Source organism: Tursiops truncatus, chromosome 21 (genome assembly GCF_011762595.2).
Source record: "Tursiops truncatus isolate mTurTru1 chromosome 21, mTurTru1.mat.Y, whole genome shotgun sequence".
In the NCBI taxonomy this organism is placed as follows: domain Eukaryota; kingdom Metazoa; phylum Chordata; class Mammalia; order Artiodactyla; family Delphinidae; genus Tursiops; species Tursiops truncatus.
In genome coordinates, this window is record NC_047054.1 from 23,505,801 (window position 1) to 23,533,593 (window position 27,793).

The 27,793-nt window shown below is 39.9% G+C and overlaps 1 protein-coding gene and 1 non-coding gene across 3 annotated transcripts; one reads left to right on the forward strand and one right to left on the reverse strand.

Annotated features, from left to right (window-relative positions):
- The first annotated feature begins 849 nt into the window (after positions 1-849).
- Positions 850-26,235, forward strand: UBXN8 (UBX domain protein 8). 2 transcript variants are annotated; one of them, XM_019921395.3, is made up of 8 exons: positions 850-989; positions 4,072-4,194; positions 5,735-5,805; positions 12,135-12,257; positions 14,339-14,476; positions 15,925-15,966; positions 22,693-22,767; positions 25,586-26,235. In XM_019921395.3, the coding sequence occupies exons 1-8, from the start codon at positions 902-904 to the stop codon at positions 25,751-25,753; spliced, it is 828 nt and encodes a 275-aa protein (XP_019776954.1). In that variant the 5' UTR covers positions 850-901; the 3' UTR covers positions 25,754-26,235. The 2 variants fall into 2 exon arrangements, with proteins under 2 accessions (XP_019776954.1, XP_019776955.1); XM_019921396.3 differs by lacking the exon at positions 22,693-22,767.
- Positions 19,639-19,745, reverse strand: LOC117310073 (U6 spliceosomal RNA). Its single transcript, XR_004524331.1, has one exon. It is a non-coding gene; the product is annotated as a U6 spliceosomal RNA (small nuclear RNA).
- Positions 26,236-27,793: the final 1,558 nt, after the last annotated feature.

The window sequence follows — 27,793 nt, forward strand, 5'->3', positions numbered from 1 at the left end:
CCCCACTTCTGAGTCATCTTCCCTCAGGTACTAGAGACCATGAAAGGGGCCAGGGATCGTTACGGTGATAAAGAAGGTGCTTCAGCAGAGAGTGGTGCTCAGTTGTCTGACCCAAAAGCCCACAATCACCCACTACGGACACAAGGCCCAGGGGCCAGGCTGCCCCCAAACAGCGTCAACACCCAGTACCCTTTCTCTTCAGGTTCATTTTACTTTTTTTTTTTGGCTGCGTTGAGTCTTTGTTGCTGCACACGGGCTTTCTCTAGTTGCAGTGAGCGGGGGCCACTCTTCGTTGCGGTGCATGGGCTTCTCATTGTGGTGGCTTCTCTTGTTTCAGAGCATGGGCTCTAGGCTCGCGGGCTTCAGTAGTTGTGGCACATGGGCTCAGTAGTTGTGGCTCACGGCCTCTAGAGCGCAGGCTCAGTAGTTGTGGTGCACGGGCTTAGTTGCTCCGCGGCGTGTGGGATCCTCCCGGACCAGGGCTCAAACCCCTGTAACCTGCTTTGGCAGGCAGATTCTCAACCACTGTGCCCCCAGGGAAGCCCCTCATTTTACTCTTGAGCTCTTCCTCAGTCTCCAGAGTCCCACGGCCAAAGGCGCAGGTGCAGCCAGCCTCACTGGAGCCCACGTTTTGCTTTCATAGAACTTGGTTAGACGGGCGCCAGCAAGGCCGTCTCCCCTGGACATCACGTGACGTGACAAGGTGACCTGCATTTGTTCTAAGGCTACAGATTATTAGTTCAAAAACCTGGTCTTCTCTCAGTCCGACCAACGACCTGACTTTAGAGTCTAGCTGTCTCCCCAAATTCCTCCCTTAGGCAGGGCTTCTCCACTCCACCTTCCAAGGGAGGAGAAACCGGAAGGGGCGGGCCTTCCGCCCGGAAGCGGTGCGCCCTCCACTATGGCTTCTCGTGGCGTTGTTGGCGTTTTCCTCCTTGCTGCTCTCCCGCTCTTGTGTTTGGAGCTCCAGCGTGGGATCCCAGATCTGGGTAAGTGTTGGCTTTTCCCTCTTGGTGCTCATACCCAGGTGACGGTCCTGTGAACGTTGCGTAGAATTTCCGTTTCCCAGCCGCGTCCCCTCTAGGCAGCTTTGACTACGATTCCCAGGCTGCACCGCGCCTGCCTCCGTTTTCCGGCGCGGGTCCTTGGGGGGAGCGAGACTTCCGCCGCCTTGGTGAAGCCGACTCACCTTGGGGAGGCCGACTCCCCTTGGCGCAAAAAATCTCTCCAGATCTGGTGAGGTTTTGCGTGAAAGGGGACTGAGGCAGAAAGCACATGAACAAGCATATACACGGCTTTCAAATTGTGTTGAATGCTCAAGAGGAAATAAACAGGTTGATGTGATGTAGGCCTACTGAGGAATTTAAGCAGAGATTTAAATGATGATAGGAACCACCACTTTGAAAAGCCGGGAGAAAACATTCCAGACAAAGGAATTGTGATGCGTTGGAGGAAAAGGAGGAAGAAAATTGAGGCTGGATCAAGGAGACTGACTTAAGAGGGAGATTGGCTCAAGGTAGAAACATTCATTTAGCACGTACTGTAAACCAAAGTCTAAGTGTTTATTCATTACCTCATCTAATCCGCTTTACAATCAGAGGGTGGGTACTATTATAATCCCTTTTTTACAGTTGAGGAAACTGAGATACAGGGAGGTTAAGGGACTTACCTAAGGTTTTAAAACAGGTCACTGGGTTCTGTGTGCAGAATGTTTTGTAAGGAAGCTGCAAGGCATCTTAGGCTTCTGAAGTAGGGAAGTCGTGATGATTGTTTGATGGTTGGCCTGACTAGGATAACAGAGGAGGTGAAATGTGCACAGATTTGGGATATTAGCCAACTAGGATTTGTTGATGGATTAATGATTCGGGTGAGGGAAAGGAGATTCAAGGATGGCTCCTACATGTGGGGTTGAACAACCGCAAGTCGTTGGTGGTGCCAGTGATAAAGGAAAAACTGAAAGGAAACTGGTGGACCAGTGGAGAATCAGTTCATTTTTGGACATATTATTGATCAGTTTACATGTCTGTTTCCCTCTTTAAACTCAGTCCTAAAATTAGAGACTGTGATGAAACCGAGCTTTGTATATTTCCTCTCTTTCTCCCTACCCCCCAAGAAGTCAGGTACCCAGAATGTTGCTTGAAATAAGAAATTAAAATGCTTTTCAAAAAATCTACAGAGATTCTCCAGAAGTCTCAAGCAGTATTGGAATCTAACAAGACCTTTATCCAAATGATATACAGAAATGTTAAACTCACACTTATTCCAGAATTTACCTGCTCCCTTACCTTAAAGAATTCACCCTTACTCTGCTCATCTAGAATCTTCTACTTTGCACTAATATTTGAGTCACTAGTCAATGAGAAGGTGTTTACTCAGGGTTGCAGAAGGAGATCTGTTCACATGATCAGCTCTGACCACAGAGGAACGTACTTCCTGAGAGCAGAGACCCCTCCTCCCCCTCCTCCCCTCCTCCCCCTCCTCCCCTCCTCCCCTCCTCCCCTCCTCCCCCTCCTCCCCTCCTCCCCCTCCTCCCCTCCTCCCCTCCTCCCCTCCTCCCCCTCCTCCCCCTCCTCCCCCCCTCCCCCTCCTCCCCCCTCCCCCCCCTCCTCCCTCTCCTCCCCTCCTCCCCTCCTCTCCCTTCTCCCCTCCTCCTCCTCCTATTGAATTAAAAGGGAAGAGGAGTGTTCATTCACCTGGGCTATATTTTTGGACATGCATTGAAAAATGATTCCTGTCTTTTTCTACTCTGTAAAAGCCTTCATTGCTGATACATTTTTACTTGTACTTAAGCTAAATACTTTAATGCTGGTTCCTCACGTTTGTTATCCTTTGAAGTGCCCTGCATATGGGCTCTTGAGAATAGGTGTAAACAAAGCAAAACAAAACACCTCAACTTACTTTTAAAAATTTTTAATTGAGAGGTGCACACGTTAATCTAGTTCTTTTGTATTCACATATGACATTTGAAATTGCTTGCTTGCTAGAACAAAAAGCAATATATGGAACATAAATCCTATAACACAACCGTTTCTCTAAATACCAATACTCTAGGTGTCAAATTACTTTTGAAATGACCACAGTTACCTGAGATTTAATCTTGTGTCATATTGAGCAATACCTGAATCAGTAGTAATGCTGGCAAAGGTTGGAAGGGCTGTAATGCAAAAGAAAAAAAAAAAAACTTCGCTAAACAACTTTAAACTACTTTTTTTTAAAAAAAGGATTATGTATATATATATATATGTTTTCAGTTAAAAATTAAGTCTGTATATATAATTCCTTCTTTAATTTTCAATTAATTGGCTAACTGCCAGCCCCCATCACGTTGGTAAGATGGTTCCTCTGTACGTCTGTCTGGTAACTTTTGAGAATTATAAAACAAAACTAAAAATTCCTGGAGGGTAGAAACCATTTTTTATCCTACTTTATATCTACACTCCCTCACCATTTGGCAAGTTGTATTACACAAAGTAGGTACTTGTTACATTTCTGCTGATTAATTTTCATCTTGGTTCTTAAGGTAATACAAAACCAAATTTTTTACTTTTTTTCTAGGCAAACATGTATCTAGTAATTTTATTTACATATGATAGAATAAATATTGAGAAATAGAGAAGTACAGAGTTGCATAATTTAACTGTCAGAAATAAGAATTTGCTGTTTCAGTGAGAATGACTATTTTTAAATAGAAGTAGAATTTGATAAGATGATACCATCACAATTTAATTCCCAATTATGTGGATAATTTTCTTCCCTTCTCTGGGAAGAAGGGAAACCAGAATTTATGCATTATTGATAGTCATATATTTATAATGTAGCCAATCACTCGAATTCTACTTATATTCCTGAGACATAAGATGTTCTGGAATCATTTTCTGAAAACTTGCTCTGGTAATGACAGTCATTATGAATTTTGGCACCCAAAGGAGACTATATGAAAAATTTTAAGACAGTTGCATACCTTAACTTTTACTGTACTTTTCCAGTACAAATCATCTTCTAATGTGTTAATACCTAGTATCAAGAAAAATGTTTTGAATTTTAATTGTATTTTTCTTTAACCTTTATAAGGAATCAAAGATCTAATTTTGCTGTGTGGCCGGATTTTCTTACTGCTTACTCTCCTTACATTAATTATTTCTGTGACTACCTCATGGGTTAACTCGTTTAAATCTTCCCAAGTTTATCTGAAAGGTAAGTTTATTGTTTATGCTACCCTTTTATACTTTTCTACCGAAATTTCTTTCCTTTATTTATTCTAGAACTTTGCACAATAAGAATCATTTTACCATTCATTTGTGCTGTGTAATTTCAAGGTAGAGTAATCATTACAACTTTAGTTACAACTTTGGATAGGCTATAAATCCCAATATTTTTATGAGAAATTATACTTTTTTCTTGTATATACATTTGAAACTATAGTATTTCTGCACATTTGCTAATTTTAAATTGTCTGTGTGTTTGTGCAGCTTAACTGCTGTTTGGTACGTACAGCTTGTAAACTGTTCTACAAATGGTAACTATCGTTAAGATTAAGAGTTAAAGATAATTTATTTTTCATTCCATTCTGGCAGTTTTTATTTACTCACTTATATCGTATGTATAGTTAAGTGCTCTTAATTTTAGGAAACCATGCTTGTTCTTATTTTTGTTTTGTTTTGTGGTAAGTAAAAGTTTGTGTTAGAAGCCTTTTAAAACAATATTGTAGTGACTTCCCTGGTGGCGCATTGGTTAAGAATCCGCCTGCCAATGCAAAGGACACGGGTTCGAGCCCTGGTCCGGGAAGATCCCACATGCCATGGAGCAACTAAGCCTGTGTGCCACAACTACTGAGCCCGCGTGCCTAGAGCCCATGCACCGCAACAAAGAGTAGCCCCCACTCACTGCAACTAGAGAAAGCCTGCATGCAGCAACGAAGACCCAACACAGCCAAAAATAAATAAGTAAATAAATTTATTTAAAAAACAAAACAAAAAACAATATTGTAGTTCACCTCAGAACAGATGAATCCTGAAACTAATGTATACATTCTTATATCCTATTAGAAAGAAGCTTGCCAATAGTGAATTTGGTGCATTATGTTCTGTTTTACTGTTTATTTATTTATTTAAATTTTATTTATTTATTTATGGCTGCATTGGGTCTTCGTTGCTGCACGCGGGCTTTCTCTAGTTGCGGTGAGCAGGGCTACTCTTTGTTGCGGTACATGGGCTTCTCATTGCAGTGGCTTCTCTTGTTGTGGAGCCCAGGCTCTAGACGCTCGGGCTTTGGTAGCTGTGGCACGGGCTCAGTAGTTGTGGCTCGCGGGCTCTAGAGCGCAGGCTCAGTAGTTCTGGCGCATGGGCTTAGTTGCTCCGTGGCATGTGGGATCTTCCTGGACCAGGGCATGAACCCGTGTTCCCTGGATTGGCAGGTGGATTCTTAACCACTGTGCCACCAGCGAAGCCCCATCGTTATTCTTGAAGGCTCCTCACCAAAACTGTAACACATAATACATGTCAGAGAATTTTTGTTTTCAGAATAGACCTTTTCTTACAGAAAGAAATTTCTTGCGGATTTCCTTGTTTCAACTGTCAGTGTGTATCTCGTTTTCATTATTTGAAAAATACAGTCTGTTTTTTGAAGGCTTTTCTCTCCCAAAATGTGAAGATCTACAGAAGATTTTCAGAGAAAATAACATTCAACGTACTGATACTTGGGAATTAAAAAGTACTTATATGTTTTGATGTCTTAGAAGAAGAAGAGAAGAATGAGAAAAGGCAAAAACTTGTGAGGAAAAAACAGCAAGAGGCACAGGGTGAAAAGGTAAAGCATACGTTTCAGAGAGTATATAAAGAGAATACAAAAATGTCTGGGGCATTTTAAATTTAGGTCTGTTGCTTTATGTGTTTGTGTTCAGATTTTTTTATTATTGAGGTCAAATTCTCATGACATGACCATCTTAAAGTGTATAATTCAGTGGCAGTTAGAATATTCACAATGTTGTGCAACCACTACCCCTGTCTAGTTCCAAAACATTTTCTTCACTGCAGGAGAAAACCCCATACCCACTGAACATTTATTTCCCCATTCTCCACTCCTTCCATCCTCTGGCAACCAACAATCTGCTTTCTGTTTGTATGGATGTATCTATTCTGAATATTTCATACAAGTGGAATCATATAACATGTGACCTTTTGTGTCTGGCTTCTTTCACTTGCATAATGTGTTCTGGGGTTCATCCATATAGCATATATCAGTACTTCTTTCCTTTTTATGGCTGAGTCATATTCCATTGTATGGACAGATCAGAATTTGTTTATCTATTCACTGATAGACATTTAGGTTGTTTTCACCTTTTGGCTACTGTGAGTCGTGCTGCTGTGAATATTTTTGTGCAAGTATTTGAATACCTGTTTTCAATTCTTTGGGGTATATACATAGAAATGGGATTGCTAGGTCATATGGTAATTCTATATTTTAACTTTCTGAGGAATTGCTAAACTATTTTCCACAGTGGCTATACCATTTTGTATGCCCACCAGCAGTTTCTGAGTGTCCCAGTTTCTCTGCATCCTCACCAACATTTATTATTTCCACCCCTCACCCCCCCCAGTACTCATCATAATGTATACGAAGTGGTATCACATTGTGGTTTTGATTTGCATTTCCCTATTGACTAATGATGTTGAAATCCTTTTCAAGTGCTTGTTGGACATTTGTATATCTTCTCTGGAGAAATGTCTGTTTAAGTTCTTTGCCTGTTTTTAAATTGGGTTGTTTGTCTTTCTGTTATTGAATTATAGGAGTTCTTTATATATTCTGGATACTAAACTCTTATCAGATATCTGATTTGTGAGTATTATCTCCCATTCTGTGGATTGCTTTTCACTTTTTTGTTATTGTCCTTTGATGCACAAAAATGTTTTTAGTTTTGATGAAGTCTAGTTATCTATTATTTTTGTTGTTGCTCACGCTTTTGGTGTCATATCTAAGAATCCATTGCCAAATCCAAAGTCATGAAAATTTACCCCTATATTTTCTTCCAAGAGTGTATAGTTTTAGTTTTTATATTTAGGTTATTAACCTACTTTGAGTTAGCTTTTGTGTATGGTGTGAGATGAGAATCCAATTTCATTCTTTTTCATGTGGATATCTAGTTGTCCCAACAGCATTTGTTAAAGAAACTATTCTTTCCCCATTGAGTAGTGTTGGCACCCTTGTTGAAAATCAGTTGGCCATAGATATATGGGTTTATTTCTGGGCCCTCACTTCTATTCCATTGCTTTATCTATATATATCTATCCTTGTGCCAGTACCATACTATTTTAATTACTGTAGTTTTTTAGTAAGTTTTGAAATCGGGAAGTGTGAGTCATCCCACTTTGTTTTTCTTTTTCAGTATTGTTTTGGCTGTTGAGGCCCCTTGCAATTCCATATGAATTTGAGGATTGGCCTTTCCATTTCTGCAAAAAAGGGCTTTGGGATTTTGAGAAGGATTGCATTTAAATCTGGAGATTTTTTGGGGTAGTACTGACATTTTAATGATATTAAGTCTTCTTTGCTGCGAGGAGTATTGACATCTTAATTCTTGCAATCCATAACCATGCAATATCTTTCCATTTATTTCTGTCTTTAATTTCTTCCAACAATGTTTTGTAGTTTTCAGTGTACATAGCTTTCACCTTCTTGGCTAAATTTATTCCTAAGTATTTTATTCCTTTTGTTGCTATTATAAATGCAATTGTTTTCTTAATTTTCTTTTTTGATTTTTCATTACTAGTGTATAGAAACACAAATGATTTTTGTGTGTTGATCTTGTGTGCAGCAATTTTACTTATTTTTTTATTAGCGCTAGTGGTTTTTGTGTGTGGATTCTTTGGGATTTTTAATGTATAAGATCGTATCATTTGAGAATAGGGATAGTTTTACTTCGTCATTTCCAAAAGCAATGTCATTTATTTCTTTTTCTTGCCTTATCACTCTGGCTAAAACTTTAAACAGTGTTGAATAGGAGTGATGAAAGTAGGCATCCTTGTCTTATTCCTGATCTTAGAAAACTTTTAATCTTTCACTATTGAGTATGATGTTAACTATGGATTTTTTCCTAGATGCTTGTTATGTTGAGCAAGTTCCCTTCTATTCCTTGTTTCTAAATAGTTTCATCATGAAAGAGTGTTGAATTTTGTCAGATGCTTTTTGTTCATCAATTCAGGTGATCATGTGGTTTTTTCCCCCCTTTTGTGTTATTAATATGTATTACATTAATTGATTTTATTATGTTGAAGTATCTTGCATTTTTGAGATAAATTACACTTGGCATTGGTATATACTCCTTTCAATAAGCTGTTGGATCAGTTTGCTAGTATTTTGTTTAGGATTTTTGCATCTGTATTCATAAGGGATATTGGTCTTTAATTTACTTGTAGTGTCTTTGCCTTGCTTTGGTATCAGGATAATGTTGAGCTCACGGAATGAGTTAGGAACTGTTCTCACCTCGTCTGTTTTTTGGAAGAGTTTGAGAAGGATTGGTGCTAATTCTTCTTTAAAGGTTTTATAGAATTTAGTGGTGAAACCATCTGGTGCTGGACTTTTCTTTGCTGGGAGGTTTTTTTTTTTTTTTTTTTTTGTGGTACACGGGCCTCTCACTGCTGTGGCCTCTCCCGTTGTGGAGCAGAGGTTCCGGACACGCAGGCTCAGCGGCCATGGCTCACGGGTTCAGCTGTTCCGCGGCATGTGGGATCTTCCCAGACCGGGACACGAACTCATGTCCCCTGCATCGGCAGGTGGATTCTCAACCACTGCGCCACCAGGGAAGCCCCTGTTGGGAGGTTTTAACTACTGACACAGTCTTATGTTAGGTCTGTTGAGAGTTCTTATTTCATGTTGAGTCAGTTAGTTTAGGTAATTGTGTGTTTCTCAGAATTTGTCCATTTCATCTTGGTTATCTAATTTGATGGCATACAATTGTACATCTTTATAATCCTTTTTATTGCTGTAATGTTGATAGTAATTTCCCCACATTCATTTCTGATTTTAGTTGTCTTCTCTTAGTCCAGTTAAAGTTTTCTGGAATTTGTTGATCGTTTTAAAGAAACAATTTTTGGTTTCATTGGTTCTGTTGTTTTTCTATTCTATTCTCTGTTTATCTCTTCCTTATTATTTGCTGCTGTGTGCTAGCTTTGGGTTTAATTTGTTCTTTTTCAAGATTTTTAAGGTGTAAAGTTAATGATTTGATATCTTTTCTTCTTCTTTAATTAGATATTTACAGCTGTAACTTTACCTCTGAGCACCGCTTTTGCTACATCCCATCCAAGTTTGGTTTTGCTAGCTAGGAATTGCATTTACCATGGATGATTATCTAACAGGTAGCATTTGGGCAGTTGCCAGATTGATGATTGACCTTTGTAAAAGAGGAGACTCATTGTGGACTTTTACCTAAATATTAAAAACATAAACCCTTTACAAAGGCCTAGGTACAAAGGCATTAAAATTTTGACATCTACCACTTGTTTTTCTGGTGAGCAAATTATTCCTTTTTTAAGTAAACAAGTGAAGGCTGAAAAAAGATCCCAAGAGTAAAAGCCTATATATTTGTTAGGGGGTGGGAGTAGTTACTGTTTAATACATTTGTAACTACCCTGATCTGAATTCAGTAGCAAGGAAAGTGTCCTTGCGAGATCTTTTGTTAAGAAGTTCTCTTGTAAATATTTGAGCTTCTAATGTTTAATGTTATTTCCTGTGGAAGTTACTATTCATTTTTAAAGATTTGCATGTGAGATGGATTAGTTAACTATAATTCCATCTATATGCCAATTATATACTAATTGGCATCTGTAATTCCTGAGGGTTCGAAAAAAAAGTTGGGATTCTTCTGTTTGGCAAAAGTCTAAAACCTTTAACCCTCTGTCTTCTCTCTTTGGACAAAGGGAAACTAATAAATCAGTATCTCACAGTGTATCTATGTACATGGTGAAGTGCCCAGCCTGGGCAGACATGTGCCTGGTGATGCATAACACTTTTGAGTCTTTGGATTCTAAAAACGTGATATTTCTCCTCAGACACATGATTGATAGTTTGATTTGGTATAGAATTACAGGTTGAAAATCATTAGAATTCTGAAGTATTGCACCATTATCCTCAAAATTCCAGTGTGGTTTTTCAGGTTCCCTTTTTCTGTTTGTTAGTTCTAGTCTCCATTTTTCGCGTCGGAGGCTTTCCTTAATCATCTGGTAATTCTTGGCTCCGTCCTTTCAGTTTAAGAATCGTACACTAAAAGCTAACTGTTGGTGTAAGTATTTGTAAAATTTCATCAAGCTTTGTGTTTTACTTCAAAGAAAAAGGAAGATCAAGCGAATTGGAATTTCTGTGTATGGGAGCAAAGCTTGATGGGTTGTCTGCTGATATAGGGTAGACACCAATTTAACTGTAGGGTTACTGAGGAGTAAGTTAGCTTTGTCAGTATCTCTGGGTTTCTCTTTTGCAATTCACCTCCTCTAGACAATGCATCTCCATTCTCCCAGGTTGGGCGGGGGGGGGGGGGGGGGGGGGGGGGGGGGGGGGGGGGGGGGGGGGGCGGGGGAGGCTCTTAAGGCCTGGCTGCCAGCAATCTGAGTCAAGTTGGGAAGGGCTGGGGAGTGTCACCTTCCAGTGGGTGCATTTTCATGTGCTCTTTCTGTTTTAGTTTGCATTCCTGCCCTCCACTAGGCCTGGATCTGTGACTCAGCAGCCTTTCTGGTTCATATTCCCAGAGAATAAACCTTCATGCCTGGATGTGTGGTAGAGTAGTGGGTCTGGGGGTCCAATAACTCTTTTATAATTTTCCCCCGTTTTCTTTAAGAAACTCAGATGCAAGGAATTGGAATAGTCCTAATCCTTGGTTCAGTACAAACTCATTGTGAGACAGGCTGGGACCTGGGACCCTTTACTGCAGTTCTTGTCCCTGGACAAAGCAACAGAATACAAAGAAACTATAAGGGACTAAACATAACAGCATGCCTGTGCAATGGGACAAATTATGAACAATAAGATACAAAAAGGCCAAAATCCAACTGCGTCTCCTGAGGTGCCAGGAGCAGAAGCAGGGTACTGCTCGTGACCCCTGCACACAGCACCACCATGGGGGTGGGCAGGCCACCTAAGCGCCCCTCCAGGCCTCGCCTCACCCTATTTAAGGGACCAGCTCACCCCCCTGCCCCAGGGAGTGAGCAAGGGAACCTGCTGCTTGTTCCCGCTCCCAGGTGCTGCAGCAGGAGTCCCAGTAAAACGTCGCCTGAATTTCTCACCTGGCTTCTTACCAACTCTGTTGATTAGAGTCCCAGAACTCAGGTTGGTAACACTTGGCTGATGCACGGTTTCCTCCGACACCCCCAATATTAGCTCTGCCCCTCACCCTGTGTCCCCGCCAGGGAACCTGGTGTCTCTCTTCCTGAGCTGTTCCAGTCTGTGGCGTGCACGGCTGGCTTCCTGTTGCTGTCATCCTTTGCAAGCACCTAGGTTGCAGTTTTCTCACTCAGATCAGTTATCATTCCTCTATCTGTCCTTACATATAGTGGTTTGGGGGTTATAGTGTTTCTCTGTTTTTCATTGGTGATGGAATTAGGGTTTCTGTTTCTTGTTCCCTTGGTTGTTTTGGGGTGATTTTTCAAGAGGCAGGGGAGGCAGAAATAATTTCACTCTGTCATCTTAAAACCAGAATCTCCATGTCTTTTGAGTCTAAAAATATTTTTTACTTTACCATGATCGAGCAACATTTAATTAATGCTCTTCCAAACCAGTTCATGCCTTAGGCATCATGCCGTGAGCAAACAGCTTTGGGTTTAAGTTCCTGGAAGTCAAAGGCCTTGTCCTCTACATCTTTGTATTCCAGCCCCTCGTAAATTTTTTGTTGCATTGAAAACACGTTGAAGGATATATAGGTACACTGCCATACAAGCAGAAGTGTAGAACATTTGTTTTTATTTGCATTAAACATGAATGCAGATTTTTAGAGAGTGATGCAGAAGTGGAGGATGTTGCTTTTTTGGCAAAATTGAATTAGTGTGAAAACACCGTTTCTTACTTGGTTCTTATTTACAACATTATAGACAATGTAAATAAGATCTTAGGAATGTTAATGTATAGTAACACCACCTAATTTATGTTTTTTGGAACAGGCCAGCAGATACATAGAGAATGTTCTAAAACCACACCAGGAAATGAAATTGAAAAAGCTGGAAGAACGCTTTTATCGTATGACGGGTGAAACCTGGAAGTTAAGCCATGGTCATAAACTTGGGGTTAGAAAATATTATATTTTGAATTCTGCTACTGCTTATGTTTTCTTTAGCATGTATTGATTTTTAAAAAATTACAAATGATTAGTCCAGTCTATTTTTTAGGAGTCTTTATTTATAATGATTGTATATCAGTTTTTATTTAGCATATTAGTATGTCACAAGTGTTTAAGTGGTTTTTGATGTCTAAAGAGTATATAACTTAGATTCTCGAAAAGCTCTAACAGAAGGCAGTCTTTGAGAAAACGGTTGACCAAATCACATCTTTCATTTGAGGGAATTCCGATCTCTAAGGTATTATAAGCTCTCGTAATATTCATCATGTTTAGCTTTGTTTTTTTAAAGCCAAATTGACCTTTGACTCTTTTTTCCTTTGGCATTGAGTATGAATTTTGTCATTTGCTAATGGATATTTACAATGTTAAGTTTTCTTACAGAGAAAAAAAGGCTATTCATAAAGGAATTCGGTTTTAGAACTGGCCGCAGACTTTTTGTGTAAGATCCTTTCTGTCCCAAAGACATTTTTGGTTTTTTTGTTTTGTTTTCTTTTGCTTTCTGTTTATACTGCACCTTTCACCATTTTGTAAAGAAAATGATCCAGTAGAGGTAAACAGGATTCTGACAGTGAAGCAGAGTGTTTGTGTTCATTTCATAATGGTAAATATGTCATAAAACAATCAAGCGTGGGTAATAAAATTAATGTGAAAGACGGCAACATAAAATGCAACTAGTCTATGTAGTGACTTCACTTCTGAGTTGCATTTGTCTTGTTAGTTTTGTATGTTAGACATTGACAGCCTGACCTTAGCCTGCCACGTTTCTTTCTGAAACGGTCACGGTGTGAATTAGTCATTCTGCCCCTTGCTTTTAGGCTATGTCTCCATGGTACTACTAGTATATATTTTAACCTAATTAATGGAGACAAAAGAAAGTCAGGGAGCGAGCAGACTGTTGGTGTTATGACCTGAGACTCTAGGAAGGAAAGTGTACCCATTGCTGATCCAGCCCCTAGTTTTGCAGTGAGGCGGCTTAAGTTTGGCCAGTTAATTGTTCAGGATCAATATCTCAATTTTTTTTTTTTTTTTTTTTTTTTTTTTGCGGTACGCGGGCCTCTCACTGCTGTGGTCTCTCCCGTTGCGGAGCACAGGCTCCGGACGTGCAGGCTCAGCGGCCGTGGCTCACGGGCCCAGCCGCTCCGCGGCATGTGGGATCTTCCTGGACTGGGGCATGAACCCGTGTCCCCTGCACCGGCAGGCAGACTCTCAACCACTGCGCCACCAGGGAAGCCCTAGAATCAATATCTCTTTGACTCCCATGCCCCATGCTCCTTCCAACAAATTCTCTTAGGATAAAGGAATGGGGTAAACAGCCCACCAAAATGGTGCCCATTTTTAGTTTGATAAAGAGAACTTTTCAAAGGTCAGTACATATAGAAGAAAGGCATTATTGAACTAATAAGTATATATTTGAGACTTTGACATTTAAGTGAATTATCTTGCTAAGGAAAAGGTTTTAATAGATAATAAAAAGTAATCTTTAAGATTTCTGGAATAAAATCCTATCCCTCCTAAAGTGATTAATTCAAATGGAAGATCAAAGTTTGAATTTGAGAGCTAAAAGATATTTATATATAACAAGATACTAGGGCCACACGCAGCTATGGAAGTATTGCCTGGTCACGTGCATAGACCTGTGTTTTTACACACATGTTCTATTTTCACAGCCTTTTAAAGACACAGTCTCTTGCACTGCTTTGCTTCCTTTACTGCAGGGAGGAAAGGATATTCAGGTTTTCTTCTTTCTTCTTACTGAAAAACTTAGGGGTCAATTAAAATGGAATGGTCCCTCTCAGCCTTGTACTATCAGAGGGAGCCCCAGAGCTGGATCAGGGTGGTTTCTATGAGACGTTAGTTAAGTTCCATGTTTTTTTGGTCTAAGGAGATAATGCTTTAAATTTCTGGGTCTAATAATGACTTAATTATATTGTTTTTACTGAAATGCCATCAGGGTAAAAGAATAACCATTGTGAATAGAATAAAGTCGATAGAGAACATCTCTTTAGAACTTGTCTTGTTTTTGACCAGGGTGATAAAGATTTGGTGCTTGAAAGTGAGAGTCAGACATCTTCTGAAACATCAAACAGAGAAGCAGCAAAGAGACGGAACTTGCCTAAGCCTGTAACCAAAGTTTCACCACCCGCTGAACAGCCCACGCAGAAGGAGGTTCATTACTTAATGCCTGCTCACTGAGCTGTATCCGCGTGCAGTAAGAGTATTGTTCTGTGGGTGAAAGTGTTATACTGAGGGAAGATTAGGACTGGCTTTTAATCCAGATGGTGTCTCCATCTGGATTCATTAAGCTTCAGCTTCATTAAGCATCACTTTTCCTGTTTAATATTAATGTTCTGAGCCAAACTTTAGAAGGAATCTAGGAAGATAAATGGTGATAAATTTAGAAAATAGTTCTTTTTGAGGAAGTAATTAAATTATATAGAAATGAAAAATATTATGTTTACGAAGGGAAATATTCCTCTGGGTAGGTAAGACACAATGACGTCATATTTAGTGAGCGGCTCGTATTATTAACATGAGTGTATCACTGTTCTCAGCGGCCCTTCTAGGGAATGAGTTAGCAACTGTTCACTTTGGAATGATGCCCAGGTTTATCAGTCCTTTTTTTCTTTCAAATCTTTAATCCCTAAGTTGACTATGATTTGGAGCTGGTTGAGGTTGAAATAAGTCTGTTTTTATTGAGTCTTAGGGAAAGCTAGTAGGCTATCCAGTCCCTAAAAGTAGTTTCTAACATATTGCTTTTCAGTCTGAGGTTTCCTGGTCCCTTCATGGAGCTTGAGAGTAAGAATCAGATCATTGAACTATGTCTAACATTTAGTCCATAGGACTAATTAGAATTTCAAGATTCTTTGCTTTTTGTTAATAGCACAGATTATCTCATGCTGATGGTAACCTTCGGTTGACTGTCACATATGCTTTTTATACCAAAGAAAAACAAATGGTTTATTTAATAAATGCAGTTAATGTTTGTTAGACAAAATGTTATAAAACATGGAATCTATGGTATTAAAAAATAAAAAGCATCCCGGAGGGGAGGTGAAATTGTTCATAACAAGTGTTTTAATGAGAGAAAATGGTCCGTACATCTGTTTTTTTAATAGATTAACAGAAATAGGGAATCATGAGTAAATCATGAAAGCAACCAAAGTGAATGGTGGTTATCCAGTCCCCTAGAAGATGCTGGTGAAGAAAAATAAATATGCACTCATCTTACTGTGTATATGTATGAACCAAAATAATTTGGGGGTCTTATTGAACTTAATTAATATTTACCCTCTGTTTCTGTAAGTAGTACATTTTTGTATGATGTCTTGGAACATCATAAACACGGAGTTCTTTAAATGTGTATAGATGGTAGCTATCGTCTCAAATCCTGCTTTTATGATCTACTGTTAGCACAAAGTTGCTTATCCAAAAATGTTTATTAAGTGAGTCTCGTTCTCACTGTAAATGTTTTATAAATATATATTAAAAGAAAATATTTCATTAAGGATAGATATGTCCAAACACTGTATCGAAAGGAACTCTTCATGTTGAGATTATTTTTTTCTTCTTCAGACTGTTTACATTCCTGTTACTAAATACTTATTTTTCTTTAGGTTCTTGATTTACCTGAGGAACCTCCTGAAATAGCTGAAGAAGTAAGCTTATTTTTTTTCTCTTTGAAAATTAAATATATTTTCTATTTTCTTTAATATCAAGTAAGTACATTTTATCAAAATTTGGGTTTAGATGGGAATTCCCTGGTGGTCCAGTGGTTAGGACTCGGCACTTTCACTGCTGGGGCCTGGGTTTGATCCCTGATGGGGGAACTAAGTTCCCACAGGCCGTGAGGTGTGGCCAAAAAATAAATGAATAAATTTGGGTTTAGAGAGGAGAGACAGCACAGTGCTTATGTGACTGCACTATGATTAGACCTTGTTTTGATATGGGGTAATATCAAACTCCTCATCGCGAGTCCTATTTTGGAAGCCTGCTGTCTGCCGAGCTTGTGTTTCAAAGCCCTCCCACTTCATCAGGCAGAGATAGGATACTCGGGCTTTTCCAAAACTTTAGGTCAGCAAATGAGTTACCTATTAAAACAGAATCAAAATAGGCAGATGACTTCAAATTGTAGTTTTCCCCTTAAAGAGAAAATGAAGAAAGCAGCTACTTTGTAGGTGTTAGAATTGAAGGCTGGTTTGGTGTTTGCACAGTGGGGTTGGACTGAGCCCCCCCCCCCCCCCCCCCCCCCCCGCTGCATTGAGCTGCCCTCTGCCCAACTTTGTCATAATCTATGCTGCCTTCCTGCGGTTGCCCAGCTCAGTTTCAGACAGTCTCCAATGTACGGGAACACGTGTCTTTAAAACCACGAAGTGGCTTAGGCAAAGGAGAGCTGGATGGTTTTCCATTTCCTGAGGCTCAGCAGCTGTTACACTCCCTGAAAACCATTTTTGAGACAGCCATGAAAGCCATAGGAGGGTCTCTTTTTTGTCAACGCATTTGCAACGTTTAAGTTTAGTATTTTGGATGTCTGAGGAAAATCTGAAAGTCATACAGAAATAGAGACAATGAAGTGTGCGATCAATCCTCAGGAGAATCACAGTCCCCGGGAGAAACTCAATTTAAGGAAAAACCAAACGTCTAATTCCTCCCTGTTACACCCATCAAATCCATACCCATGACATGTTTGTCCTGAGTCTCCTGCACCCTCACCTCTCCTTAAGCTCTGGGTTGGTATCCATAATAAACACTTACAATACAGGAGTGATTAAGTACAGCTCAGGTTGACAGGGAACACCTTTTAAGAAGTTACTGGGGCTTTAAAGCACGTGATGTTACTCCTGCAGGACAGCAGTCTGTCACCAAAGGTGATGACAGACATTCAGGTTGTCAGTGAATCCTTTGAAATTGTACCTTTTTGTGATTATAGGTAGAAGGACAGTGTTCTTCAGAATCTCAGGTCTGTGCCCTTTTAGGAGACCTCAGGAGACCTCCACCCAGAGGCATTTGATGTTGCTCTCCTCTTTATAAGAGTTATTCATAGTTATTCCACTTTGTTTCTTTTCTACCCTTTTCCCATACTGGGTAGATGACATTTTGTGCTACACTTAGTAAAGTGTATGTCAGAGTAATGGAATTTTAGAGCTGGAATGAACCTAACTGAGATCTCATCCCTTCTCCTCACTTGAAGCTGAAGCCACAGGCAGGAGTCTCCGAGGTCCCTGCTGGGAGAGCCCTGGCCCTCTGGCTGTGCCAGAACTTTGCCTTTATTTTCGCTAGGAGCAGTACTATCCCTGTTTTCTTCTCCCTGCTCCTGTTTGCTCTTCCTCTGGCTCTGCTCTGATTTTTGGTCCTCTTTGCTCTTTTCTTGGTTAATAAAGTCAACAAAATTAAGGTAAATAGTTGTTACCTGAAAATCACATGTTAAACGTATGCACCGTATATATAGTATATATATAGTTAAATGCACTGTATATATATAGTATTAATGAGGTACAAGCAACTTTATATTATGTAATGAAGCTTTATGAAGAGTGCTGCTAATATATAGTTGATACTGGTTGATACTTTTACAGTGTATTCTACACTAATCAAGAAAAGCAAATAAGTATTGGAAGATTTTGATTCTATTAGAATCATCATTGGGCAAGGCATTTTCCACCTGTGCAGTTGCTACTGCTCATAGATTTCTAAGAATTCAAAGCATAAATTCCTAATTCCCGCTAACCATTCACCAGCCATTAGTTTTACCTCCTTGCATGACTCTCAGTGTCGCAGTCCCTCTTTCAATAACGCTCCTGTTCTCATTGACCTTGTTATCCTACTCTTGATCTAATGACCTGTTTCTGGGCAGTTAGCCTGGTCCCTCTGGACATCTGCCTGGCTTTTCCCCTCCCTTGTGATTGACTGTTTCCTAATAGTGAAAGTAGACCTTAAGTGTGGAGTGTCATCATCATCATCAAAGTTAAAAACAAGAAAAAGAAAGCATTCTAGTTTGGGGAGTGTGCCTTTCTAACCCATCCTTTACCCTATCACCCTAAAGAAGTGTTTTCAAAGTTAAAAAGGCACACTTGGAGTAGGCAATGAGTGCTTTGCCACAGTTACCCAAGATTTTAGGATGTTTGTAAGTTGTGTAGTCATATTGTTTCTGGCTTTCTGCAAAGTACCATTTTGTATTTGGCCAACTTTGCAACTTTGCTCTGGTATCATAATCATGATATATCATCATACACAAAGCTTGCCGTGGGGCTTCCCTGGTGGCGCAGTGGTTGAGGGTCCGCCTGCCGATGCAGGGGACGTGGGTTCGTGCCCCGGTCCGGGAGGATCCCACATGCCGTGGAGCGGCTGGGCCCGTGAACCATAGCCGCTGAGCCTGCGCGTCCGGAGCCTGTGCTCCACAATGGGAGAGGCCACAGCAGTGAGAGGCCCAAGTACCGCAAAAAAAAAAAAAAAAAAGCTTGTCCCATCATAACTAATATATTTTAATCCTCAAGCTACACAACTATTTCATGAGTCCATATGTAAAAGAATAATTTCACTTTTAGGAATACTGGAGGTTATAATTTTCAGGAAATTCTCTATTTCCTTATTAGTTAGGCCCATTAAATGTGTGGTGTCACCCACAGCATAGAGGGCCTTTTTTTTTTTTTTAATTTCTATTGGAGTATAGTTGATTTACAATGTTGTGTTAGTTTCAGGTGTACAGCAAAGTGAATCAGTTATACATATATCTACTCTTTTTTAGATTCTTTTCCCGTATAGGCCATTGAGAGACATCTTTTTTTTTTAATATATGAATTTTATTTTTGTATACAGTAGGTTCTTATTAGTTACCTATTTTATACACATCAGTGTATACATGTCAATCCCAATCTCCCAATTCATCACACCACCATCCCCACCCCTCTGCCACTTTCCCCCCTTGGTGTCCATACGTTTGTTCTCTGTGTCTCTATTTCTGCCTTGCAAATCAATTCACCTGTACCATTTTTCTAGATTTCACACATAAGTGATATTATACGATATTTATTTTTCTCTTTCTGACTTACTTCACTCCGTATGACAGTCTCTAGGTGCATCCATGTTCCCGCAAGTGACCCAATTTCTTTCCTTTTTATGGCTAAGTAATATTCCATTGTATATATGTACCACATCTTCTTTATCCATTCATCTGTCTATGGGCATTTAGGTTGCTTCCATGACCTGGCTATTGTAAATAGTGCTGCAATGAACATTGGGGTGCATGTGTCTTTTTGAATTACAGTTTTCTGTGGGTGTATGCCCAGTAGTGGGATGCTGGGTCATATGGTAATTCTATTTTTAGTTTTTTTTAAAATATGGAACGCTTCATGCATTTGCATGTCATCCTTGCGCAGGGGCCATGCTTCTCTTCTCTGTAGTGTTCCAATTTTAGTGTATGTGCTGCTGAAGCGGGCACTATTTTTAGTTTTTTAAGGAACCTCCATAATGTTCTCCATAGTGGCTGTGAGGGACATCTTTATAATCCTTTGTTGCTCGGGAAGGGACTAACATTCATTTTAAAGGTTATCAGAACAGAATGAAGTTTTCACTGTGTGTGTGTGTGTGTGTGTGTGTGTGTGTGTGTGTGTTTCTGTATGTGTAGTAGCTGTGGCTCTATAATAATGAGCCATATGAGAAAATTCCTGTTATAGTGGAAGCCTGCTTGGACTTAGGAGCAGACTAATAGATGAGGGAACTAATGGCTAACATGAATTTCTGATAAGGGAGTGGGGAATCTGAAACATAATGCAATTCTTAAGCATTATACCCTGATTTTTTTAAGTGCCTGTTATGTATTTCGTATTACAACTATCCATAGAGTTCTAAAATAATACAGTAAGATTTTTTTAAATGAGAGGGAGAATTAACTCACGGTAATCTAGAATTCACAATAGAATAGTTACCATATGTTACTCTTCTACTTTTAAATTGAAAAGACAATAAGTGTAGAATTTAAGATAATTTGAAAATAGTTTTGTAAATCATCATATTGTTACCATAATACCATAGCAACTATTTTCATTATTGTATGCTATCTTATTTCATTCTAAAGGGAACTACATTTTAATTATTGCTGCTACTTTTCATTTAGATTTCATTTAATAATCTGTGTTTGGGACAGTGATTTACTTTCCAATTTACACTGTGTCCCAGGCCTTTTACCCATTCATAGGCCAGTCCACTAGACTGTCAGTAATCTTAGGAGAAATTATACACCCACCTTTCACAGTAATTGTAATGACAGAACAGTAGCTGGGTTTCAAACAACGATTGTTCATTTCTCTTAAGTATTTAGTCATAATAGAAAATGTTAACTCACTGTATTTTTCTTTTAATTTTTAAAAATTTTTTTTTGTTTTTTTGTGGTATGTGGGCCTCTCACTGCTGTGGCCTCTCCCGTTGCGGAGCACAGGCTCCGGATGCGCAGGCTCAGTGGCCATGGCTCACGGGCCCAGCCGCTCCACAGCACGTGGGATCCTCCCGGACCGGGGCACGAACCTGTGTCCCCTGCATCGGCAGGCAGACTCTCAACCACTGTGCCACCAGGGAAGTCCTGACTCACTGTATTTTAACCTTAGTTTTTCTTAAAGCATTTGGCTTTAAGTATCCTATCAGAGCATTAAAGTTTGAACAAAACCTCTCTGTAAAAGTTAAGTTTTATAAAAATAAGCATAATTGGCTTTTAATCAGTGATTGTTAGTTTGTGATTTCTTTGTTTTATTATAAAATTTTCTTTAGTAGAAGTAGTGACAGAGCTAAAGATTGCACTGATTTGGGTATGAGTCAAACACCTTACCTACTTGAATAGAAATATTTTCTAACATGGCTTTCCTGAAGGGTGGTGGGTGCTGCTATAAAACCACCATTTCTGCAAACCGTGCTGCCAGCAGAACTCCCAGACAGTTGGGATAATGTTGACCATAGTAAAGGGTTTCCTAACGGTAAATAACGAACATCAGAATTAATAACTAAATCGTCATCTTTTCCTGTTTTTAAGTTGAAGTATAGCTGATTTACAGTGTTGTGTTAGTTTCTGGTGTACAGGAAAGTCAGTCGGTTATACATATATACACGTATTCTTTTTCATATTTTCCGTATGGTTTATCACAGGATTTTTTTTTTCTGGCTTTATTTATTTATTTTTGGCTGAGTTGGGTCTTTGTTGCTGGGCGTGGGCTTTCTCTCTTTGCAGCAAGCGGGGGTTACTCTTTGCTGCGGTACACAGGCTTCTCATTGCAGCAGCTTCTCTTGTTGCATAGCATGGGCTCCAGGCGTGTGAGTTTCAGCAGTTGTGGCTTGCAGGCTCTAGAGCGCAGGCTCAGCAGCTGTGGCACACGGGCCCAGCTGCTCTGCGGCATGTGGGATCTTCCTGGACCAGGGATCGAACCCATGTCCCCTGCATTGGCAGGCAGATTCTTAACCACTGCGCCACCAGGGAAGCCCTATCACAGGATATTGAATAGAGTTCCCTGTGCTATACAGTAGGACCTTGTTGTTTATCTCTTTTATATAGAGTAGTTTGTATCTGCTAATCCCAAACTCCTAATTTATCCCTCCCCGTACCTGCTTTCCCTTTTGGTAACCATAAAGTTTGTTTTCTATGTCTGTGAGTCTGTTTCTGTTTCGTAAGTTCATTTGTATCATATTTAGATTCCACATACAAGTGATATCGTATGGTATTTGTCTTTCTCACTCCACTTAGTGTGATACTCTCTTGGTCCCTCTCACTCTTTTCTTCTTAGAGTGTCCTTTAATATACTAGCACGTTGCAAGCTCTTTTTAGCTGTTTAACTCTTTTATCAGAGGAAAGATGGTGGGGAAACTCAACATGTAAAATGGACAAAGCTGCTCCCAGGAGGAGGGTCTCCTGCAGCCCCAGCAACCAGGACCGGCTCCAGGCTTGTCTCTCATTTGCGCACATGTTGTAGGCATGGAGCACAGCCTACAGTGTTGGAGTGAAAAGGGTAGCTTTTTGTTTCCTTCCAGTCTAGTGTTTGTCTTGTCTGCAGACTCTGAGGTGGCCCTGGATCTTCTTGGTTTGGTAGGTCACTTTCAGAGCCCAGCTGCAGTCTTGATGTTGTCTGGCAGACAGAAGCCTTGCGTCTCGGTGTCCTCTCTGGAAGGCTCTGTCACTAGTCTCCTCAATCAGTGGGAAGATGTTTTTCAGGTTTAGAAGAATTATTTCTGTGTTTAGGGTGAATTTTATCTGGACCTTAATTTTTATGTACAACTCTCAGAGCTAAATTCCTACAGAACTCCATGTGAGCTCTTAGAACTGTGTACAGGTGTTTCGTAGGAGTAGTGGTTTTGGAATTGCAAAGAGCAGTGGTTGAAATTCTCATTTGAACATTTTTATTCCTCAGGTCGTGACTGTTGCTCTTCGATGTCCAAGTGGGCGTGTCCTGAGGAGAAGGTTTTTTAAGTCTTGCAGTTCACAGGTGAGGAGAATCATATTTGGAGAAATTTTTTTTTTTTTTTAAAGAAGATGTTGGGGGTAGGAGTTTAGTAATTTATTTATTTATTTTTGCTGTGTTGGGTCTTCGTTTCTGTGTGAGGGCTTTCTCTAGTTGTGGCAAGCGGGGGCCACTCTTCATCGCAGTGCGTGGGCCTCTGACTGTCGCGGCCTCTCTTGTTGCAGAGCACAGGCTCCAGATGCGCAGGCTCAGTAGTTGTGGCTCACGGGCCTAGTTGCTCCACGGCATGTGGGATCCTCCCAGACCAGGGCTCGAACCCGTGTCCCCTGCATTAGCAGGCAGATTCTCAACCACCGCACCACCAGGGAAGCCCTGGAGACACATTTGTGTTGAATTTGGCAATAGTTTATTCCCATGCAGGGAGGAGGTGTTTTCAATTGTCTGTACTCCCATCAGGTGAGGATAAATGGGATTTTTTTTTCTTTTTAAATTTATTTTTTGGCTGTGTTGGGTCTTCGTTGCTGTGTGCGGGCTTTCTCTACTTGCGGCGAGCAGGGGCTACTCTTTGTTGCGGTGCACGGGCTTCTCATTGCGGTGGCTTCTCTTGTTGTGGAGCATGGGCCCTAGAGCGCACAGGCTTCAGTAGTTGTGGTGCATGGGCTCAGTAGTTGTGGCTCGTGGGCTCTAGAGTGCAGGCTCGGTAGTTGTGGCACATGGGCTTAGTTGCTCTGCAGCATGTGGGATCTTCCCGGACCAGGGCTCGAACCTGTGTCTCCTGCATTGGCAGGTAGATTCTTAACCACAGGGCCACCAGGGAAGTCCTGGTAAATGGGATTTATATGTACTCTACGTGGAAGAAATTTGGAGAATTAGGTATGCTGAGCCTTCTTGAATGTGATTTTTGCATTCAGATTTTTTTCAGTTCTTTTTTTTTATTTGTTTTTTGTTTTAATTACATTTTCACAGCTTGGTGGGTAAGATGCTTTCAAAGCTTTTGGAAGCAGGTGGTATTAACTTTGTTCTTATTATCCCTGATGGATTATTAACGTAAACCCCATTGCTTGTATGTAGTTTTCAGGTCATTCTTTAAAGCTTCTTTCTTTTTGTTCTAACAGACTTCTTTTTTTCTTTTGAAAACAATACTGTGTTCACTAGCAATAATTTGAAAAATATAGAAAAGTAGAAAGAAATTTTAATCTGCAGTCTGGCACCAAAGCCAATTACTAATATTTGGGTGTATTTCTACTTTTAAGTGCATTTGAACATATTATGTGTGTGTTAAAAATTTCTGTTATTATTTAACTAATTTTCTATCCTTACTGTTGCATTTAACCTTCTATGTCAAGAATACTATAAACCATAATAGAAAATACTGACAGATTTGACTACATAAAAATTTTTAAATTCTATAAAGTTCATCAAGTTAAAAATTTGGAAAAGTTATTTTTTTCTATAAGGAGCTTATACAAATCAAAGAAAAGAAATACCTTAGTGGGCTTCCCTGGTGGCGCAGTGGTTAAGAATCCACCTGCCAATGCAGGGGACACAGGTTTGAGCCCTGGTCTGGGAAGATCCCACATGCTGCGGAGCAACTAAGCCCGTGTGCCACAACTACTGAGCCCACGTGCCACAACTACTGAAGCTTGCATGCTAGAGCCCGTGCTCCGCAACAAGAGAAGCTACTGCAACGAGAAGCCCACGCATCGCAACGAAGAGTAGCCCCTGCTCACCACAACTAGAGAAAGCCCGCACGCGGCAACAAAGACCAAACACAGCCAAAAAAAAAAAAAATACCTCAGTGGAATGTTAGGCCTCACTTAGAATCAGAAAAATGCAGATTAAAACGGATACCGTTTTCTACCTATCAAGTTGTCAAAGATCAAAAAGAATAGTACCCAGTTTGGGGCAGTGTGTGCAGAAAACAGGGATTCTTATTAAATGTTCATGTGAATGTAAGTCAGACCACTCTTCCTGTGGGATAATTTATCAGTATATATTTTAAAATACATCTTTTGGCCCAGTAATTCCATTTATGAGAACTTATTCTTTGGAAATAAGACAAATGGTCAAAGGTATAAGTGTTTATGGAAGGATTGGTTAAAAGAAGGCATATTCATGTATTGGAAAATTATGACACTCTATGACATAATACACATTTATTACATGGAATATCAGTAGGTACATGGATGGTGGTAGAAGTCAGGGATTATCTATAATTGATACACCACCATCCTCTGAGAACATTCTGTCATTCAGCTTTCTTCCTAAAGCAACAAACCATCCTTTAGCAGGCATTATTTTTAGGCAATAATAAGTGGAAATTTGGACAATTACTAAGGGAATCTTCATGAAAGGAAATGTGATACGTTTATAGGGATGGCCCATTGAATATTGGGTTATCAAAAGGCAGAGTCTCTGGGACGTGGACATGTCTGTTGTGACAGTTCCTGGGTGATTTCCATGTGGACTGTTGGCTTAGATTATAATCTAAATGACTTTTTTCCCAAATGCTAACCTTTTGTTCTTAACCTTTTTATTGGATAATCTTTCCATTCCTGTTTGGTTGGGGCTTTCCTAATTGTTAAATGCTTCTGCTGTCTGTAGGTGCCAGTAGTCCCTAGGCCTTCTCTGAAACAACAGGTATTAAAGGTCATTCACATCTCAAAATTCATGGCATGCTCTTTTCCTTTAAACTCTTGAAAGTTCCTTTGAAAGGTATGAAAGTTCTGTTTCATGACTCCTAGGGGCATGGTTTAACAATGAAAGAATCGTAAAATATTATGGTGATCTAGAGGGACACAATTTTGTACAGTATTTGATAACTAAGCTTTTTATCTTTTAGGTCTTGTTTGACTGGATGATGAAAATTGGGTACCACACATCCCTATACAGCCTTTCCACTTCCTTTCCCAGAAGGGCTCTGGAAGTGGAGAGAGGCTGGTCACTGCAGGACGTAGGAATAACTGTGGATACTGTACTCAACGTGGAAGAGAAAGAACAGAGCAACTAGTTAAGAAATGAGAACCACCTGTTCTCCATGAAATCAGTTATACCATGACCTTACAGGACAATAAAGGATTCACATTAAAATCATGCCATACCTTGATTGCACTCAAGGCAGTAAACACTTTAATGTTGGTCTCCATGGATCTATATGGACATAAAGGATTAGAAAAGGGCTGCTCTCTGCATATAGTAATTTTTGGAGTGTGCCATCTTACAGTGTACCAAATGAGGACGAGATAGAAATATATACAGTAAGGTGCTCGCTCATTCGTATTTTTGCTAGCTGATGCCATTTATCAGTTTCTGCCTCTTCCGTCTGTTTTGCCACATTGAACATTTCACAGTTCAGCCAAGCTCTTTAAAGTCTTATCGGCCGGAATGTTTTTTCTGCTGTAATTCTAGAAATTCAACTTTGAAGGCGTGTCAAAGCTCTTTTAAGGCTTTAAAGTTCTTTTTGATAGTAAACATTGTATGTACTAATGTTAACTAATGTTTGAGATTTATTTCATTTTGTCTTGCACTGAAGTGTAACATTTACAACATTCCAGGTGGATCAGTATTTTTAAAGGTAAAACAATGAAACCAGTGTAGGTGAGTTTTTAAAATATATCTGGTCATTTCATTTCCCTGCTTAGACTCCTGTAATGGTGCATCCACGCACTGTAATGCCAAGTCCAAACTCCAAGGCTGGTATAAAGGCTCTTTGTTCTAGCCACGCCCTTTCTCTTTCCCATCTGTCTTAAGGAGTCAGTTTAAGTTGGCTCCTCTGTGTGTTGCCCTTTATTTAATGCTCCTTTATTCCTCTTCTGTAGAATTTATTACATGTATTATAGCTGTGTTTCTGTCTTCCCAAATACGTAATTCCTTAAAAGCAAGGATTATATCCTTTTTTCCCCTTCAGAAATACCTAGTGTCTAGTAATGCTTCATAGAAAATGTTTGAAAATAGTAAGTTGTCTCAACCTTTACCTTTTTTTGTCTCTGGAATATTCCACATTGAAAAAGATGAAAAAAATTCTGATTATAAATTAATTATAAAAGCATTGGGAAACCAAGTTACAGAAACAAAAATAAAATCACCCATAATCTCAATACCCAGAAATAAACATGACTGACATTACAATTCTGCTGGTCCTGCCAGACTTTTCTATGCTCATGTGCCATTGATTAAAAAAAGAACAAAAGACCTCATATTTTTAGACATTTTGGAAAAACCGATTACCAAGTAATTATGCTACTTAGGAAATGTGATAGCAGGCTCCGAGGTGGTCCCCGCTGATCCCTGACCCGTGGCTGCCACATCTTAGTGTGCTCTTCTCCCTCATTGTACCAGGGTTGGTCTGTGCAGCCAATTAAAGTGAACAGAAATGGTGTGTGTCACTCTGAGATTAGGTTATACAAGACTGTGGCTTCTGTCTCGGTGTCTGTCTGTCCGGTCACTCACATGGGGGAAGAAGTCATGTTGCGGGCAGCCTCCTGGAGAGAGGCCTGTGTGGCATGGAACTGAAGCTTGCCAACAGCACCGGGGCTTGTGCAGTTATGTGGGAAGTGGAAAATGGAGCTAACGAATTAAGAGATCTAGCTAAATATATTCCCAACCAGATTATTGAAAATACCAGTGGTTTCTTCTTGCTGCTTATAGTAAAACGTGTGAGCAAAGAGAGAAGTTAAAGAAGGGACTTAAAGAGGAACCAGGCTCACTGGTTTGCAAGATGCCAAATAACGCAAAATTAAATGCCTTCAGAGTGAAGATTAAATCTAGAGCACAGTCTAAAGATTAAGCCAAGGGTGTAAATGTAAAATCCCTTGTTAAGATCTGAGACACATCAAAGGTGATGCCTCAGAGTAAGACTCACAGATGATTCAAAGTTTAAAAAAATGTATCAGCGGTAACCTGGCCAGCTTGGACTGAAAGAGAGAAGTGAAAATGAAGAGAGGCCTTTGGACCCCGCAAATTCTACTGCTGGGAAGCAAGCTGAGAAAACGGCTTGGCTCGGTTGTAAACCTGTCCAGTAAAAGATTGACTCGGAAGGTGAGTCCAAGAC

Bases quoted from the DNA above. Each gene is read 5' to 3' on its own strand.
- UBXN8 (XM_019921395.3), top strand. From the start codon at position 902: ATGGCTTCTCGTGGCGTTGTTGGCGTTTTCCTCCTTGCTGCTCTCCCG. The intron at 12,258-14,338 runs GTTAGAAAATAT...GTTTTTGACCAG, and splicing joins GCCATGGTCATAAACTTGGG to GGTGATAAAGATTTGGTGCT. The intron at 14,477-15,924 runs GTTCATTACTTA...ATTTTTCTTTAG, and splicing joins AACAGCCCACGCAGAAGGAG to GTTCTTGATTTACCTGAGGA.